The sequence below is a fragment of the Haliaeetus leucocephalus genome, unplaced genomic scaffold, assembly GCF_000737465.1.
Source record: "Haliaeetus leucocephalus isolate CR32 unplaced genomic scaffold, Haliaeetus_leucocephalus-4.0 Scaffold964, whole genome shotgun sequence".
Lineage (NCBI taxonomy): Eukaryota > Metazoa > Chordata > Aves > Accipitriformes > Accipitridae > Haliaeetus > Haliaeetus leucocephalus.
This window is the reverse complement of record NW_010973400.1, coordinates 3,677,818-3,691,407: the sequence shown is the minus strand read 5'-3', so window position 1 is coordinate 3,691,407 and position 13,590 is coordinate 3,677,818. Positions and strand designations below refer to the sequence as shown.

At 41.0% G+C, this 13,590-nt stretch overlaps 1 protein-coding gene across 1 annotated transcript in view; it reads left to right on the top strand.

The window, feature by feature from the left end:
- The first annotated feature begins 620 nt into the window (after positions 1-620).
- The window catches only part of CD2AP (CD2-associated protein), a 65,864-nt gene continuing 52,894 nt past the window's right edge, over positions 621-13,590 (top strand). Inside the window, exons 1-2 of the mRNA XM_010584308.1 lie at positions 621-639; positions 8,137-8,297. Of these exons, the coding sequence (XP_010582610.1) occupies positions 621-639; positions 8,137-8,297 (180 nt within the window). The remainder of the gene's footprint in view (positions 640-8,136; positions 8,298-13,590) is intronic.

Below are 13,590 nucleotides of genomic sequence, written 5' to 3'. Positions count from 1 at the left end.
TTATCTTGAACTGCAGAGTACCTCCTCTGCCACATCCTTTCCTTGTGACAGCAGCAGTTTGCTTGGCTGGCATATAGGGGATCAAAGCTTCAGGAGCAGGAAGCAATGTGACTGCTTTGGTACGGAGCTGTTTATCAGGACTGGAGCTGGCATGACTGGTATGGCTCACTTGGGAGTAGGCACAGGTAGAAGTGGCTCTGCTGTGTGTCACTGCTATTTCTGAGGCCATACAGGAGGCGTCTGACCTCCTTTTGAGCTACTGTGAAGGTAGAACATCTTGCTTGTGATGCTTAACACTTTCAGTAATCCTCGTGATGCAACTGTTCTGCAAGTCCTCCACGTGCAGCATTAATGTGATGGCTCTGCATGGCTCAGCTTGGTTAAGTGGCTGCTGTTCTGTATAGTGTGCCTTAAAACTATTGACTTATTGAAGGCTGTGGTGAACTCTACTGTAAAATATGTGTGGACTGCATGGTCTCCATTGGTTAAATACACTCTTTCCTTCTTCGGTTTCTTAATAGCTTGGAACTGCATCCCTACCATCTGAGTTGACAGGAGTCCAGTGGCCTCATATTGTTTGTGCATTACGTTAGGATGTAGTTTCGTGGCAGATTTCGGCTATGCGCAAAGTGGCAAGTGGTGAGGGGCGAGATGAGTGGATCCATAGGGAGAAACTGCTGGTGTTAGGGACCTGCATGTTTTGGACATTTTTGTATCATCCTAGTTCTAGTCTTATCCCATGGACTTAATGCCCATTAAAGATTAGCATGCATTAAGAGTGTTCCTGGGCTGCATGTCTTTGATTTAGTTTCAGTGAAAAGAAATCCAGGTTGCTTGCTGTGAGACTGCTCCACACTGGGAACTGAAGCACAATAAATGAGGACGGTTTGGAGCTTCACTGAGAAGCGTGTTGCTGATCTGGACTGTAACAATGATGTGGATGTTGATCTAAGTTGGGTTTGATGCAGTCCTGTGTCTCTGACCCTGCAGTGAGCCATCTTAGGGAGATAAACTTGCAGAAAGTTGGCACTAAATAGTTTTCTCTTGGGCTGTTTTCTTTATCTGATTCATCAGTAGTATAAATAAGTACTAATTTAAGCGCAGAGCAGGGGAAAGGAACTATGTGAAAGCATACAGAAGAGAGGATGGGATCACAGCATCCTTGGGTTGAGATGTCTTAGAAGTACAACTGTGCAGGTTTCGCACTTTCCATCGGTGATGTACCTGTATTGTGCACCATGAGAAACATAGTATTTCCTACTTTCTATTTGATCTGTTCAAGGTTCAGTCCCTAGGCTGCTTCTCATGCTTATTGGTTTTGGGGCACGAAAGGAAGGGAAGCAGCTTTTTGCACAAGATCAGTGGTCAGAGCGGTTTCCCCAGTAGTAGGAAATGAGGTGCTTCCCTACTCAGTGTGAGGAAGACCAAACTCGCCTCTGTATCCCGAAAGAATACTTTGATCTTTGAGGAATTGGTTATTATGGTCACTGTGGGTCGTTGTGTAAACAGGAGAGTGAATCACCGGAGCAGATGCAGAGTGCAGGAGTAGGAGCCTGGCAGCAGAGCAGTGGAGGCTCTTGGCCAGGAGGGATTTGGCTTTGGTTGCCAAACCCTGGTGCTCACCTTGTGCATGTGCCTTACCAGGAGAGCTTCAGGGGACAAAACTCTGGCAGTTTTGGAAGCAGGGGCTAGAATTTTAAAGGCAATGGGGAGTCCACCAGTTCCCTTTATTTGAGCACATGGGTTGTCATTAGTGACTCGGGTCAGGGTACGGGGAATTATGTGGTGTTGAAGTGGAAAAAACCCCATTCTTATAACTACTACTTATGTTTAACACGGAGGTGTTTTCATTGTTCAGCATTTAAACACCTGCACTACTTTTTCAGTGTTAAGATCTGTCTTCAGTGGCCAAATGTATACTATGGTATTGCTATTAAAAAAGCTGGAACTCTTATATCTCACAAATTGTAGGAAAGTTTCTGGGGAAAGCAATTGAAAGGAGCTTTCTCCTTCAGTCCAACACCTGATTTTGAGATAGTCATGAAGAAAAGTTGATAGTTAAAAGGATAAGATTGTGTCTTCTGTTGTCTTTTGTCTCTAGTGTAAGCTTGCTGTCTGCTATAAAACTAAATACCTTTGTAACTCTGTGTGTATGTATTCATACATAATAACAAAAATGTTAGCTTGGTTTTATAGGAGACTAAACTTTGGGGTTTTTTTGTGATAGATGTACAAGTGGAAATAACAATACTAATAAAGTTTGTTTCGGGCATCTAGCAACTGTCTGTTACGATAAATTGGAAAAGCAAAATCTCAGTTTCTAGTGTAACTGCAGTTCTGCTGGCAAGATGCTTTTGGAGGCCACACAACTTTCCAGGGTTCACATTCCAATAAATGACTTTGAATCTGAGCTGACCTAAAACCTGCCTGAAGAGACCTTTATGGAGCATGGCATGCAACTCAAGCTTCTCTTGCTGCTTGATGTTGGACTCTGTCCCTCCAGGTCTGCAGCAAGTTTCAGCAAGGCTTCCTGAATAGCTTGAGATTTATATGCAAAGATTTCAGTTATCCCACAAATTATTTTTTTAATTTTTTAATTTTATTTTATAAGCTATTGAATGTGTTTTTTGTGGGATTTATTTTATATCTGGTTTGTGTCTTTTTCTGGCTACTACAGAAAGGTCACTGGATTCTGACAGTATTGTAATATCCTAAACAAAATACCAAGAACGTAAAATTGTGCTTTTTGCTGGATGAGTGTCTGACACTTGGTTATTTCTACTGAAGACACGGGGATGCTAGAATTTCAGTATATTTTCCACTCTTTTCCTAGCTTTATTTATGGGTTTTTTTTTTTTTTTTTTTTTGGTAGGGCTCCTAGAGGACCTTAGTTACCTATGTTAGCCAACTTCAGAAAGAGTCTGACTAGCTGAAGACTCCCTTTGTTTAAAATCAGTGAAGATGGGCGTTACATGGCCATACTTATCGGGAGGCTTGGCTTCTGCTTTGGCATTGGGATGTGGTTGGCAGAAGAGCCGGTTGTGTAAGTTTTGGAGAAGTGGAGAGTCCACCTGTGCCAGCAGTGACTGAATGCCTTGTGCAGGCAGCGTTACTATGTTGGCTAACAGCGTGAGCTATTTTGTCAAAGAGGCAGTGCTGTTAGATAGGATACTTTTTGTCTTTGCCATGGGGAACAATGTAGCCTGTAGTTACTGACTGGGCTGGCTGGCTTTGACATGTTTGGTCTGTTTTATTGTTTCATTAGGCAGGTTGTCATCTTACTTGAAAGCAAGAGCTGAACAGACCACTCCCTTAAAGCCTGCTAGAACCACCTTTCCCCCAAAGATGTCCAGTCAATATTTTTTTTACTTAGCACTGTTGATTTAATCGATCCCTTGCCCCTGAAAATGGGTCAAAACCTTCAAAAAGCACTGTCTGGGAAGTTTTCTAATTATGTTAGAAAGCTGCCATGGCTGGATGACAGAAAGCTGCCACCTAAGGTATATCTTTGGATAGAATCAGCCACAGAATCACTGAGGCTGGAAGGCACCTTTGGAGATCATCTAGTCCAACTCTTATGCTCAGAGCAGGGTCAGCTACAGCAGGTTGCTCAGGACCATGTCCAGTTGGGTTTTGAACATCACTGACTACGCAGCCCCTCAGGACAAACTGTTCCATTGTTTGATCATTCCCGCAGTGTGCCTGTATGTATATGTATGCGTGTATATGTATGTTTAAGTGGAATTTGTTCTGTTTCAGTTTGTGCCCATTCTCTCTTGTGCTTTCACTGGGTGCCACTCAGTCTTCTCCATGCCCTCATGAGTAAGATCTCCTTGAGCCTTCTCCCAGTGCTTTCAGCCTCTCCTGGTATGAAGATACTCCAGTCCCTTGGTCATCTTCGTGGCCCTTTGGGCTCACTCCAGTATGTTTGTGTCTGTCTTGTACTGGGGAGCCCAGAACAGGACCCAGCACTCCAGATGGGTCTCACCAGTGCTGAGCAGAGTAGGAGGATCACCTCCCTCAACCTGCTGGCAATACTCTTCCTAATGCAGCCCAAGATGACGTTGGCCTTCTTTTGCTGCAGGGGTGCATTGCTGGCTCATGTCAACTTGGTGTCCACCAGGTCTTCCTCTGCCAAGCTGCTTTCCAGCCAAGCGGTCCACAGCCTGTACTGGTTGTTCCTCGCAAGGGGCAGGACTTGGCATTTCCCTCTGAACTTCCTCAGCCTGTTGAGGTCCCTCTGAATAGCAGCACACTCATCTGGTCTGTCAGCCACTCTTCGTGGTTTTGTATCATCTGCAGACTTGCTGAGGGTGCATTCAGTCCCATCATCCAGGTCATTAATAAAGATACTGAACAGTTCAGCATTGACTCCTGGGGCGCATGACTGGTGACTCTCTTCCAGCTGGACTATGTGTCATTGATCATTACCCTTTGAGCCTGGCATTATGGACAGTTTTCAGTCCATTTCACTTTACACTCATCTGGCCTGTACTCCATCAGTTTGTTTATGAGGATGGTATGGGAGATGGTGTCCACTGCTTTCCCATCATCCAGTGAAGTAGTCATTTCATCGTGGAAGGCTGTCAGGTTGATCAAGCATGATTTCCTCTTCATATATCTTTGCTGATTCCCATTATCACCATGCTGGTGCTTTTGGGTGGCACTGGCTCAGCTGCCTCTGATGCTTCATTGAACAGAGCTTCCAACCCCTTGGCTGCTACCAGGGCACTGAATGTAGTCCTGTGTTTCTAAATCTGTTCTGTCAGTTCTTACAGTCTGTTATAATTTATTTTCTATAATACCCTAATTGACCTGATTTTGATTTGGCTTGTCATTTTTTTTGTTTCCTTCCCTCTTTCCTTGGTTGGAAGCATGTACCAAGTGACGTCTTCTTTTTATATTTGAATTCTTGCCAAAACAAGATTGCCACTTAGAGATCTAGGATAAAGACATCTTCTTTGCAAACGGTGTAGGAGGTAATTTGTGATGGCCCATGCTGCCTGTGAAAACTCAGGAGAATGTCGTCTCCCTCTCAGGTGAGCTTTGGTCCTGCTGGATGTGCAAGAAAAGCATGGTTAACCTCACAGTGCTCATGCTCAAGCTTGAGAAAACTATTTTTCATCCAAGACTTGGTCATTATGGGCTTTTAAGCTACAGATAATTGATTTGAGTTGGTTTGAAATTGAGAAAGCTGTGTAAAAAGCAGAGGGGAGGTAAGATAGGTGGTTTTGGTAGTTTGTGTTGCTGAGGTGTTCTGCTGCACCTTCTACCAACGGAGACTTTGCCATTTTTGAAGGTTTTGACCAGCTTATGTTACTGCAGTCCAACTTACTGCTGACTGATTTTAGTATCACATCTGTTCTTGAGTAAAGCTTTTAAGTGAGAACTGTATAATTCAGAACTAGTTCAAGCATTCAGAAGTGTAAGCTGTGGACTGACATGATTCCTAATTATTGTTGTTATAAGGAGTTGTGATTCCTTAAAAACATTTTCTGTCACCGCTGGGCACTGTTTTTTACTTGGGTGAATATTATGCTTGAAGACCTTTCAGAGGCTTGTTTTATCTGGACTGTTTCGGTAGTAGAATGGTTTCTTGCCCATCACGTTGCAGTCTGAATTACCTGGACAGTTCATCTAGTGGCACTTGCTAATATTGAAAAGCAAAACTGTTAAGTGTTCCTCTTAAGGACCACATAATAGTGAGGTGTGTAGCTTCTTGCTGTTTCCGTGTCATCACATGCAAAAAAAAAAATATATGGGATGAAACTATCTTGACATTGCCTATGACCCCTCCCACTTTACAGGTGAGAAAGCAGAGTTTAGATCTGTTTTGTGTACGTATCCATGAGAGTGAAGGTAGTATTATGTATCACTGACAAATAAAAGAGGAAATTCAGCACCTAAATTTCAAACATAAAAAGCTGATGTTCGTTTACTGCTATTGGTCTTTGGAACACAGAGACACATGGATGATGACTGGGAGGTTCTTGAGATCCTCCTTTGGTTGTTGGCATGACCGAGTCCATGTTTTACAGTCTGCAAAGGTGACCAAAATGAATGTGTTGTGCATTTCAATCACAAATATAGGAAAATTCCCTCAAGGAAATAAAGAAGCTTTCAGAATAATTAGTTCATGTTGACATAGTGTGAGTATGATTACCTACTACTTCTGTGGAAAAAGGACCAGGCGTTTGGCAGTTTGAGTTGTAGTCTGTGATGCTGTAAGCATTTACTGTGACTGATACTGTGTTCTGATCCATTTTCCATGTTTAACTTCGTAAAACTGTCCTGTAGTGTGTATATTGAAATATAATACCTGCTAATGTGCTTAAAAACAGAGTTTATCATGAGAGAAATACGTGACGTGGATATTTTTACTTTTTAATGCATTTTTAGGTTTCCAAAATGGTTGGGTTGAGTTGGTTGGAAGATGACATTTTTATTTCTAGACTATAGGTGATGAATGGCCATTGTCTTTATGATCTGTGGCTGCCAGAATTTCCTATCTGTTGGGCAATATTTCATGTCAGCCACTCAAAAGACAATTAAGTGCAGAAGCAAGACAAAACTACTATGCTTGCTGCAGGCAGTAATGGGAAAATATGATGCTTTGAAGCAAGCTTAGAGAATATGTTTGGCAAAAATAAATGTATACAGTAAAAAAAAAAATGTTAGGAGTTCCAGAGTGTGTATCACGAGCAGATAACTCTGTTGATGACTTCTGTTCATAATGAAGAAAACAAATTTTCTTTCTTAAAGGGAAAAAAGCAAACTAAGTCTTCATGTTTATATTCGACTGGTTCCTTTGTTAATAGGTGTATTCAGAAAATACTTTGCCAGACAGATCATTCTAGCTTCTTTTGTATTCATGGTACCATCCTGTAGTTCTGTTTTTTACCAAGGTTTTTCTGACTTCATCTCTAGGCAGCAGAGGGATAAAGGCTATGTTGCAACATGCGTGCAGCAGCACTTCTGATATGTGGAGAGTTTTGATCAAAATTATACATTGATTTAAAGGAGCTGTAAGTTCAATACCAGGAAATAATACTTTCCCCCATTTGATTCCTTAATTTGTGAATTAATTGTTGGATATTATTATGCACTGATAGAATAAAGAGTAACCTGGGAAAAAACTTGTACAGCCATTCAGGATTTCTGTCTTTTAACCCTGTTGTGCTCTTGTCTTTATGCTTTTTTGTTGTGGTCTGCAGAAGAGAGGGAGGTTTTCAGTGAGAACAGTGTTAAGTGGTAGTGCCTGGGCATCCTGACTGGATTTGAGGGAGAGAGAAGATTATTTGATTGCTGCAGGTTTGTGGAAATTTCTGGCATAAACAGAATTTCCTGGTGAACAAATGAGCCTTTATTGCCAAACAAGCCTCAAGCTGTCAGTAAGCAACTCTCATGGATCTTGTGCAACAGATGGATATGTATGTAAATACATTGCTATGCTCCTCTGAGTAAACTTAATTATATTAAAATTAAAGCTTGTGTGCTTATTCTTCTTCACACAAAACCAGATGAATCTGAAGGAGGGTGCCTTTTACATGTCTGTGGAATTTAAGTTGTGTGATATTGTCAATTGTGCACCTTCTGGCTGTATTACGTTTCCTGGATCAAACTTGCAAAAATATTGTGTGTGCAGCAATCAGTTTTTTGCAGATACAATAGCAGATGCAAGTATAAGAATTGACCAAGTGTTGCATGTACACACCATACATGCACAATTTGAACCTTTCTCCCTCCTTGGCCCCAAACATGCATTGAGTAACAAACGCTTGCCCTGTGGGGAGTGATTCATAATTGGTATATTTTGGATTGGGACTTGGTGGGATGGGGGACAAAAACTACTGCCAGCAATCCCTTCCACCACACATGTGCAAAAACCTACCTACCACCACTGAAATATGACCTGGTGTCATATTCCTAAATTTACTTTATACTAATAGGTGACTGTCCAGTTTTTTTCCCCTCTCCAAAATGGCTGGAAACACTACAGTTCACAAATGACACACTTGTTCTTTGCATTTGTTGTTAGGTCTGCCTTTTTGTACACGCATGGCTTTCACGTTGCATTTCCATGTCTGAGTTGCATTCACTGTGTTTTTTTGTTTTGTTTTGTTTTTTTCTTTATAGTGGACTATATTGTGGAATATGATTATGATGCAGTGCATGACGATGAGTTAACGATCCGAGTTGGGGAAATCATCAGGAATGTGAAAAAACTGGAAGAAGAAGGATGGTTAGAAGGAGAACTAAATGGCAAAAGGGGCATGTTCCCTGACAATTTTGTCAAGGTGAGTTTTCTGCATTGACTTGGTTTTACTGTGATCGTACAGGAGGCTAGTTACTATTGAAATGGTTAGAATATGTCAGTTGTATTTGTAACAAGATGATTTTTTTCACTGGAAGACCTTTTGGATTATCTTTTTTTTTTAGTATGCTTTTGAAAGCCTTTTTTGTTTGAGTAGGTTCTGCTGTCTGTTCTTATTCACTCTAGCATTTCTTTTGGTCTGTGCCCTTGCACTGCGTGTTCTGTCTCCTTCCTACTGCTGCAGTGCACTAACAGTTGTCTGTAGCCATGGTTACCTGCTTTAGTGAGATGAACTGATGCAAAAACCAAAACCACAAAAAAACCTCAAACCTACCCCTACAGAAGACATCAAGTCATGAGAGAGTTGGAGAAAGTGGGGTCACAGTTCAGCCAACTCGGCTATAATGAAAAACTACATCCTCAGGCTGTGGTTGTGTGGGTGCTTCAGCCTGGATTGAGCTGCTTTGTTTGAAGGAGCAATTCTGCCCTACCCTGGACTCCCTGCTGCTGGCACTGCCTTTTTTGTGACCTTGCAAAGGGACAGGGCAGAGAATGGAACATGTACAGCTAAAAGGTAACTGTGCAATCAGGTTGGCTTTCAGCTTGTTTGATTTCCTGACTGGGCTCCCCATGTAAGTGCTCTATTGGGCTGCAGCACGGTCGTGTCTTCGGATTAGTCATCATCTTTCTAAATATGATTCTCTTCTCTGGGACCTCTATCTCGCTTGATGTGTGACTGACATGCAGTAGTTGTCTTCTGCTATGAGATATTGCTTCTCAAACCTTTTATTTAACCTTTTATATTTATTCTGTGTTTGCGTCCTGTTTTCTCTGCAAATTTTCTAAATGTAATACTGAATATGCACCTATTTATTAGTCACTTACAATGAAGAAGTCTACAAAGCAGCTAGATGTGGTATTCTACATGTAACTTCTGAAATTCAGAGTCTGCTGAGCTGCAGGTATTTTCTCATCTAAACTACGCAAGTGTTACGGAGATGTTACGCTTTGCTTCTTTTTAGTAACTTACCTTTTTAGTAACTTCCAAGGATTGCTTAGTGTAACTCCCATAAAGTATAATCAAAGAGATTTAGACATTCCTGCCTCTTTTGAAGTGAAATTAATTCTTTGCAAAACAGAATTATCTAATATATCTTACCGTGATATTTTCATATCATTAAACCTAAGGAGAAAATTGTCCAGTGCTATAAATGCTTCTTTACACTTGCTTATGTTAAATTTGACAATTTTTCTGTTCATCTTACTGAAAAAGCAAAATTACTCTTTTTTCTTTTTTTTTTTTTTTCTGTTTACGGAGGAGGCATCTAAGTATCTACCTTTTAAAACTGATGGGAATAATCCAGTTGTTCTTAGGGAGGGTCTTTTACCAAGGAAAAGTTTGTACAAATGCCTTTCACTTGTCTAATATTTTTAAGTTGTTTGTAGTTTAGTTCAAAATCCATTTCCAGTTTTGAGTCCTGTATAAATAGTAATTTTACCTTAAGTGGTATTTTGATGGTTACTGTGTTGATGTACTTAATTAGCACTCAAGTGCCATAAAGGGAGAAGGCATCAGACATGGCTCTTGTCTGGTTCTTCTGTCATCAAGACTGTCTTTCTACTGAACAGCAAAGAGTGATCAGATGTGGCATGTTTCCATGTTAAATACTAAACTTGTTGGGTGTGTTCTTGCCCTTCTGCACCTGTGGCTGTTATAAACTTTGTTTTAAATTATCTCCACCCTGAAAAATCTTTATGTATCTCTGCTCCAGGTATTTTTAACTATACAGCTGTTGAATATGTGCATGGCATGGTCAGATATCCTGAATTACAGGGGACAATCAGTTTTCTAGAAGGTGTAGGGATTTTGAGAAGTAGAAAGAAGTGTACAAGAAAATCTCTTTGGTTTCATGACAACAGGTGATAACTTGCTTTCTTAGTGCTGGAGTTGAGTGCAGTTATGAGGCTGATCTTGGGAACTTTTAAGGTGGTACGCATAGGCTGGAAAACTGTCGTGCAGTGATGAGATGGTATGGCAACCAAAATGTCAACAGGAGGATCATGGCTGCATGCCGCCTGGATGTGTTGGGTGCCCCGGATCCAGACTGTATCATCACCACTAAAGTGGATCAGTCCCCTTCTGTTCCCCCCTTCTGGGCTCTGCTAACACATAGGGTTTCCTGACACTGTACACTACTCCTCATATTTTGACTTTGCATGCTTTGACAAATGTGTCTTTTCTGTTCGAAGTAAGACCAAGTGCTATCAACTTCATTTTTAATTGTTAAAGTCATGCAGCAAATAGCTTCGTATGCAGAAGGGAATGTATGGAAGCTTCCTGTGGATACTGATGTGATGCTGATGCTTGGTACCTTATAACATCTGTTGGTAGCTTTTTGGTTGGGCTTTTTTGGCTTCTACCCAAACTTTTTGCCCATTGGCGGTGAGATCCTGCGGAAGGATTGGAGCTTGGTGGTGCTTAGTTCCTAGTGCCAGCTGGGACCTGGAAATTTTCTGCGAGCTCATCACTTGATGGGTTAACCAACAGTCTGAGACGGTCTCTCCCAAAAGGTGCAGTTCTTGGTGCTGACTTCCACTTGGTTGTTTTGCATTAAAAGAAAGAGAACAGGTAGACTCAGTTAAGGGGAACCCCATAAAGCCTCCAAAATATCCTCAGATACTAGTGTGACCGTGTCACTGCACTGGATGGAGATCAGGAGGTATTGTAAAGGTTGGGAGGCAAGTCAGGGGGTAGTATGTCCAAAACAGTCCTGAAACCAGAGCTCAGGTGTGGTAGAGAAGCTTGCAGTGACTGTATAGTTGAAAACAAGTAGGTTAAAAAAAAAGAAAAAAAGTACAAGCAACTACACTGCCCACTTGTGAAGCTCATTTCCTTGAATTCACTTTTCAGTACTAGGCCTTTTTAAAGATTTTTCTGCCTGTATTGCAGTGTTGGATTTTGGAGCGCATAAATTTCCAATTTTATTAACAAAACCTGATTTGAAATTCCTGTTTGGACTGTGTATATATATGCTTTTAGTGGGCTTGAAATACTTGAATTAGAGTTCTTGTTCCTGACATTGTCATTGCCATTTTCCTCCCTCTTCCTGTATGGCCAATTTAAAATAAACAACTTCACAAATTCCTGAAAGGAATCAGCAGTGGAAACCTAGCAGACTTTTATTGTTTTCTTTGAAAGTGGCTTTTCCTTTCTAAAATTCACCGCAATGCAAAATGTGCACACAGCCATTCACCTCCAGTATGTGTTAGAGCAGTGCAGTAACCCTGTTAGATTGAATGTGTGAGGTTTTGGGCGATGTTAAGGGGTGTGATGTGGAAGACTCTTTGGTTTTTGGGTTGTGGGTTTTTTTGTTTGTTTGTATTTTTTTGTTTGTTTGTTTATTTTTAGTAGCTCTATTCACTCTCCAGCCAACTGTTGTGTTGATAAGATGGAAGTGATGGTTTGGTGTTCATCCTTTGGCTCATTTTTGAAGGTTGTTCTCTGTACGTGGCTTAAAGATTTTAAGAACTTGCTATCTTAGTTTTGTAATTAGCTATATTGTGAGTAATATGGCTTTTCACAGTAGTAAAACCAGTTCAATCATAAGCTCGAGGCAATAACTTGAATGAGAGAGGAGCAGCGGATAGGTTAATTAGTAGCTTTCATCAGTTAAGGTAGAAAAGTTCACCAGTAGGCTTCGGAGGCATTCTGGTGAGCAAGCTGGACTCTTCTACAAGTGTGTTTGGAATATGCACCACTTCAGCCGCCCGCTTAGCGGAGGATGCGTCTGCGATGGAGCTGGTTCAGAGAAAACTTTCTGCCTGCACAGGTGTGTGCAGCTGCTCCTGCTTAGCTTATCACTGAGCCTGGTTCCTTTCCAGGTTAACACGTGAACTTTGCTCACTGTGACATTTTTCTTCCTCCCCCTAAATAAAAAAAACCTGCAACACTGGGTGTGTTCGAGCAAATATGTCCTTGGAAGAGGTAAGCTTGCTTTATTTTCCATATGTTCTTAACGTCAAATATTGTAAACAGACTTTGCACTTCAGGGCAATGAATGTGAACAGCAGAACAAATTTAAAAGTTGTGATTGCAATATAATTTTTAGATTTTATTTGATATATAGTGTAAATTGTTGGCCTTAGAGTTGTTTGTGTAATAAAATTACTTGAGTTTGGTTTAGCTTATCTACCATGCTGTACTGTATAGAGATGCTTAGGAACTGCAAACAACTAGGGTGCTTGCATGAAGAATTTCTTTTAGAAGGGGTGATTTTGTTTTAGGGGTTACTTTCTTGTTCAACTTCCTGGTCTATGTGTTTGTCCGTGTAAACAAAACAAAACCCAAGCCCCTTTCCTTCCCTTAAGAGCCCCCCTAGACCAAAACTTTAGAGTATTAGCACAGCTGACCTACCTTCTTAAGACTGCATCTTTGCTGCCTCCTTCCTATGTTCCTGCTGGTGGGATGCTGTTAAGCACTGAGCGTGCTGTGAACCAGTGAGAGAAGTTTTGGCTGAAAACTCCTTCAAGCATAGCATCTTCTGTAATTCGTTTTTAAAAATAGAAAATTGACCTTGCCCAGAACTTTAAACGGGAATCATGGAGTCAGAACAGATTGCGGGTGAGACAGTGTCACTCTCTTCTGAGTTGTTCTTAATTCTAACCTAGGTGTAATTAAATAGTGTAGTAACATTAATTAAAAAAATGGATTAATAACCGCAAGCTTTTAAGCAATGTATATAGGATAAGCCACATGCATTTAGTGTGAAGTAGGATGTTTTTATAGAATGGAATAAAACACGTATCTATTTCCAGAAATTTGGGGTTTGCTTCTCTGCTAGGTGTTCTGTCTGAATTCTTTGCATCCAGGTAAGGCTTGGAGAAAATTGGATATGCAGTAATTTAACAATCCTATCAGTCAAATGATATTTCAATTTATACAGCTTTTTCCTTTGCTTTATTATTGTTTTGAGGAAACTGTCATTGCAGTGAGTTGTGTAGGGAGGTGAGACCGAGGAGCACGGAGGTGTCATTAGCTTCCCAGGAAGAGGTAGGCAGCTCTGCCAGTAAGATGGTGATGTGTGCTTCGAGGTTGGCAGTTCTTGGTTTTCAGAAACAAAGATAACATGCAAGATAGAAAGCCATATTAAGTAATTTTGGTTTCAGTGCTGAGTGTATGAGGGAAATGATGGGTGTAAGGTGGCTCTTTGTCTCCTGGCAGGGAGTGAAGCTGAGCGTTCAGGCTGGAGCTTTAAGACCTGTTGCTGATATGGCGG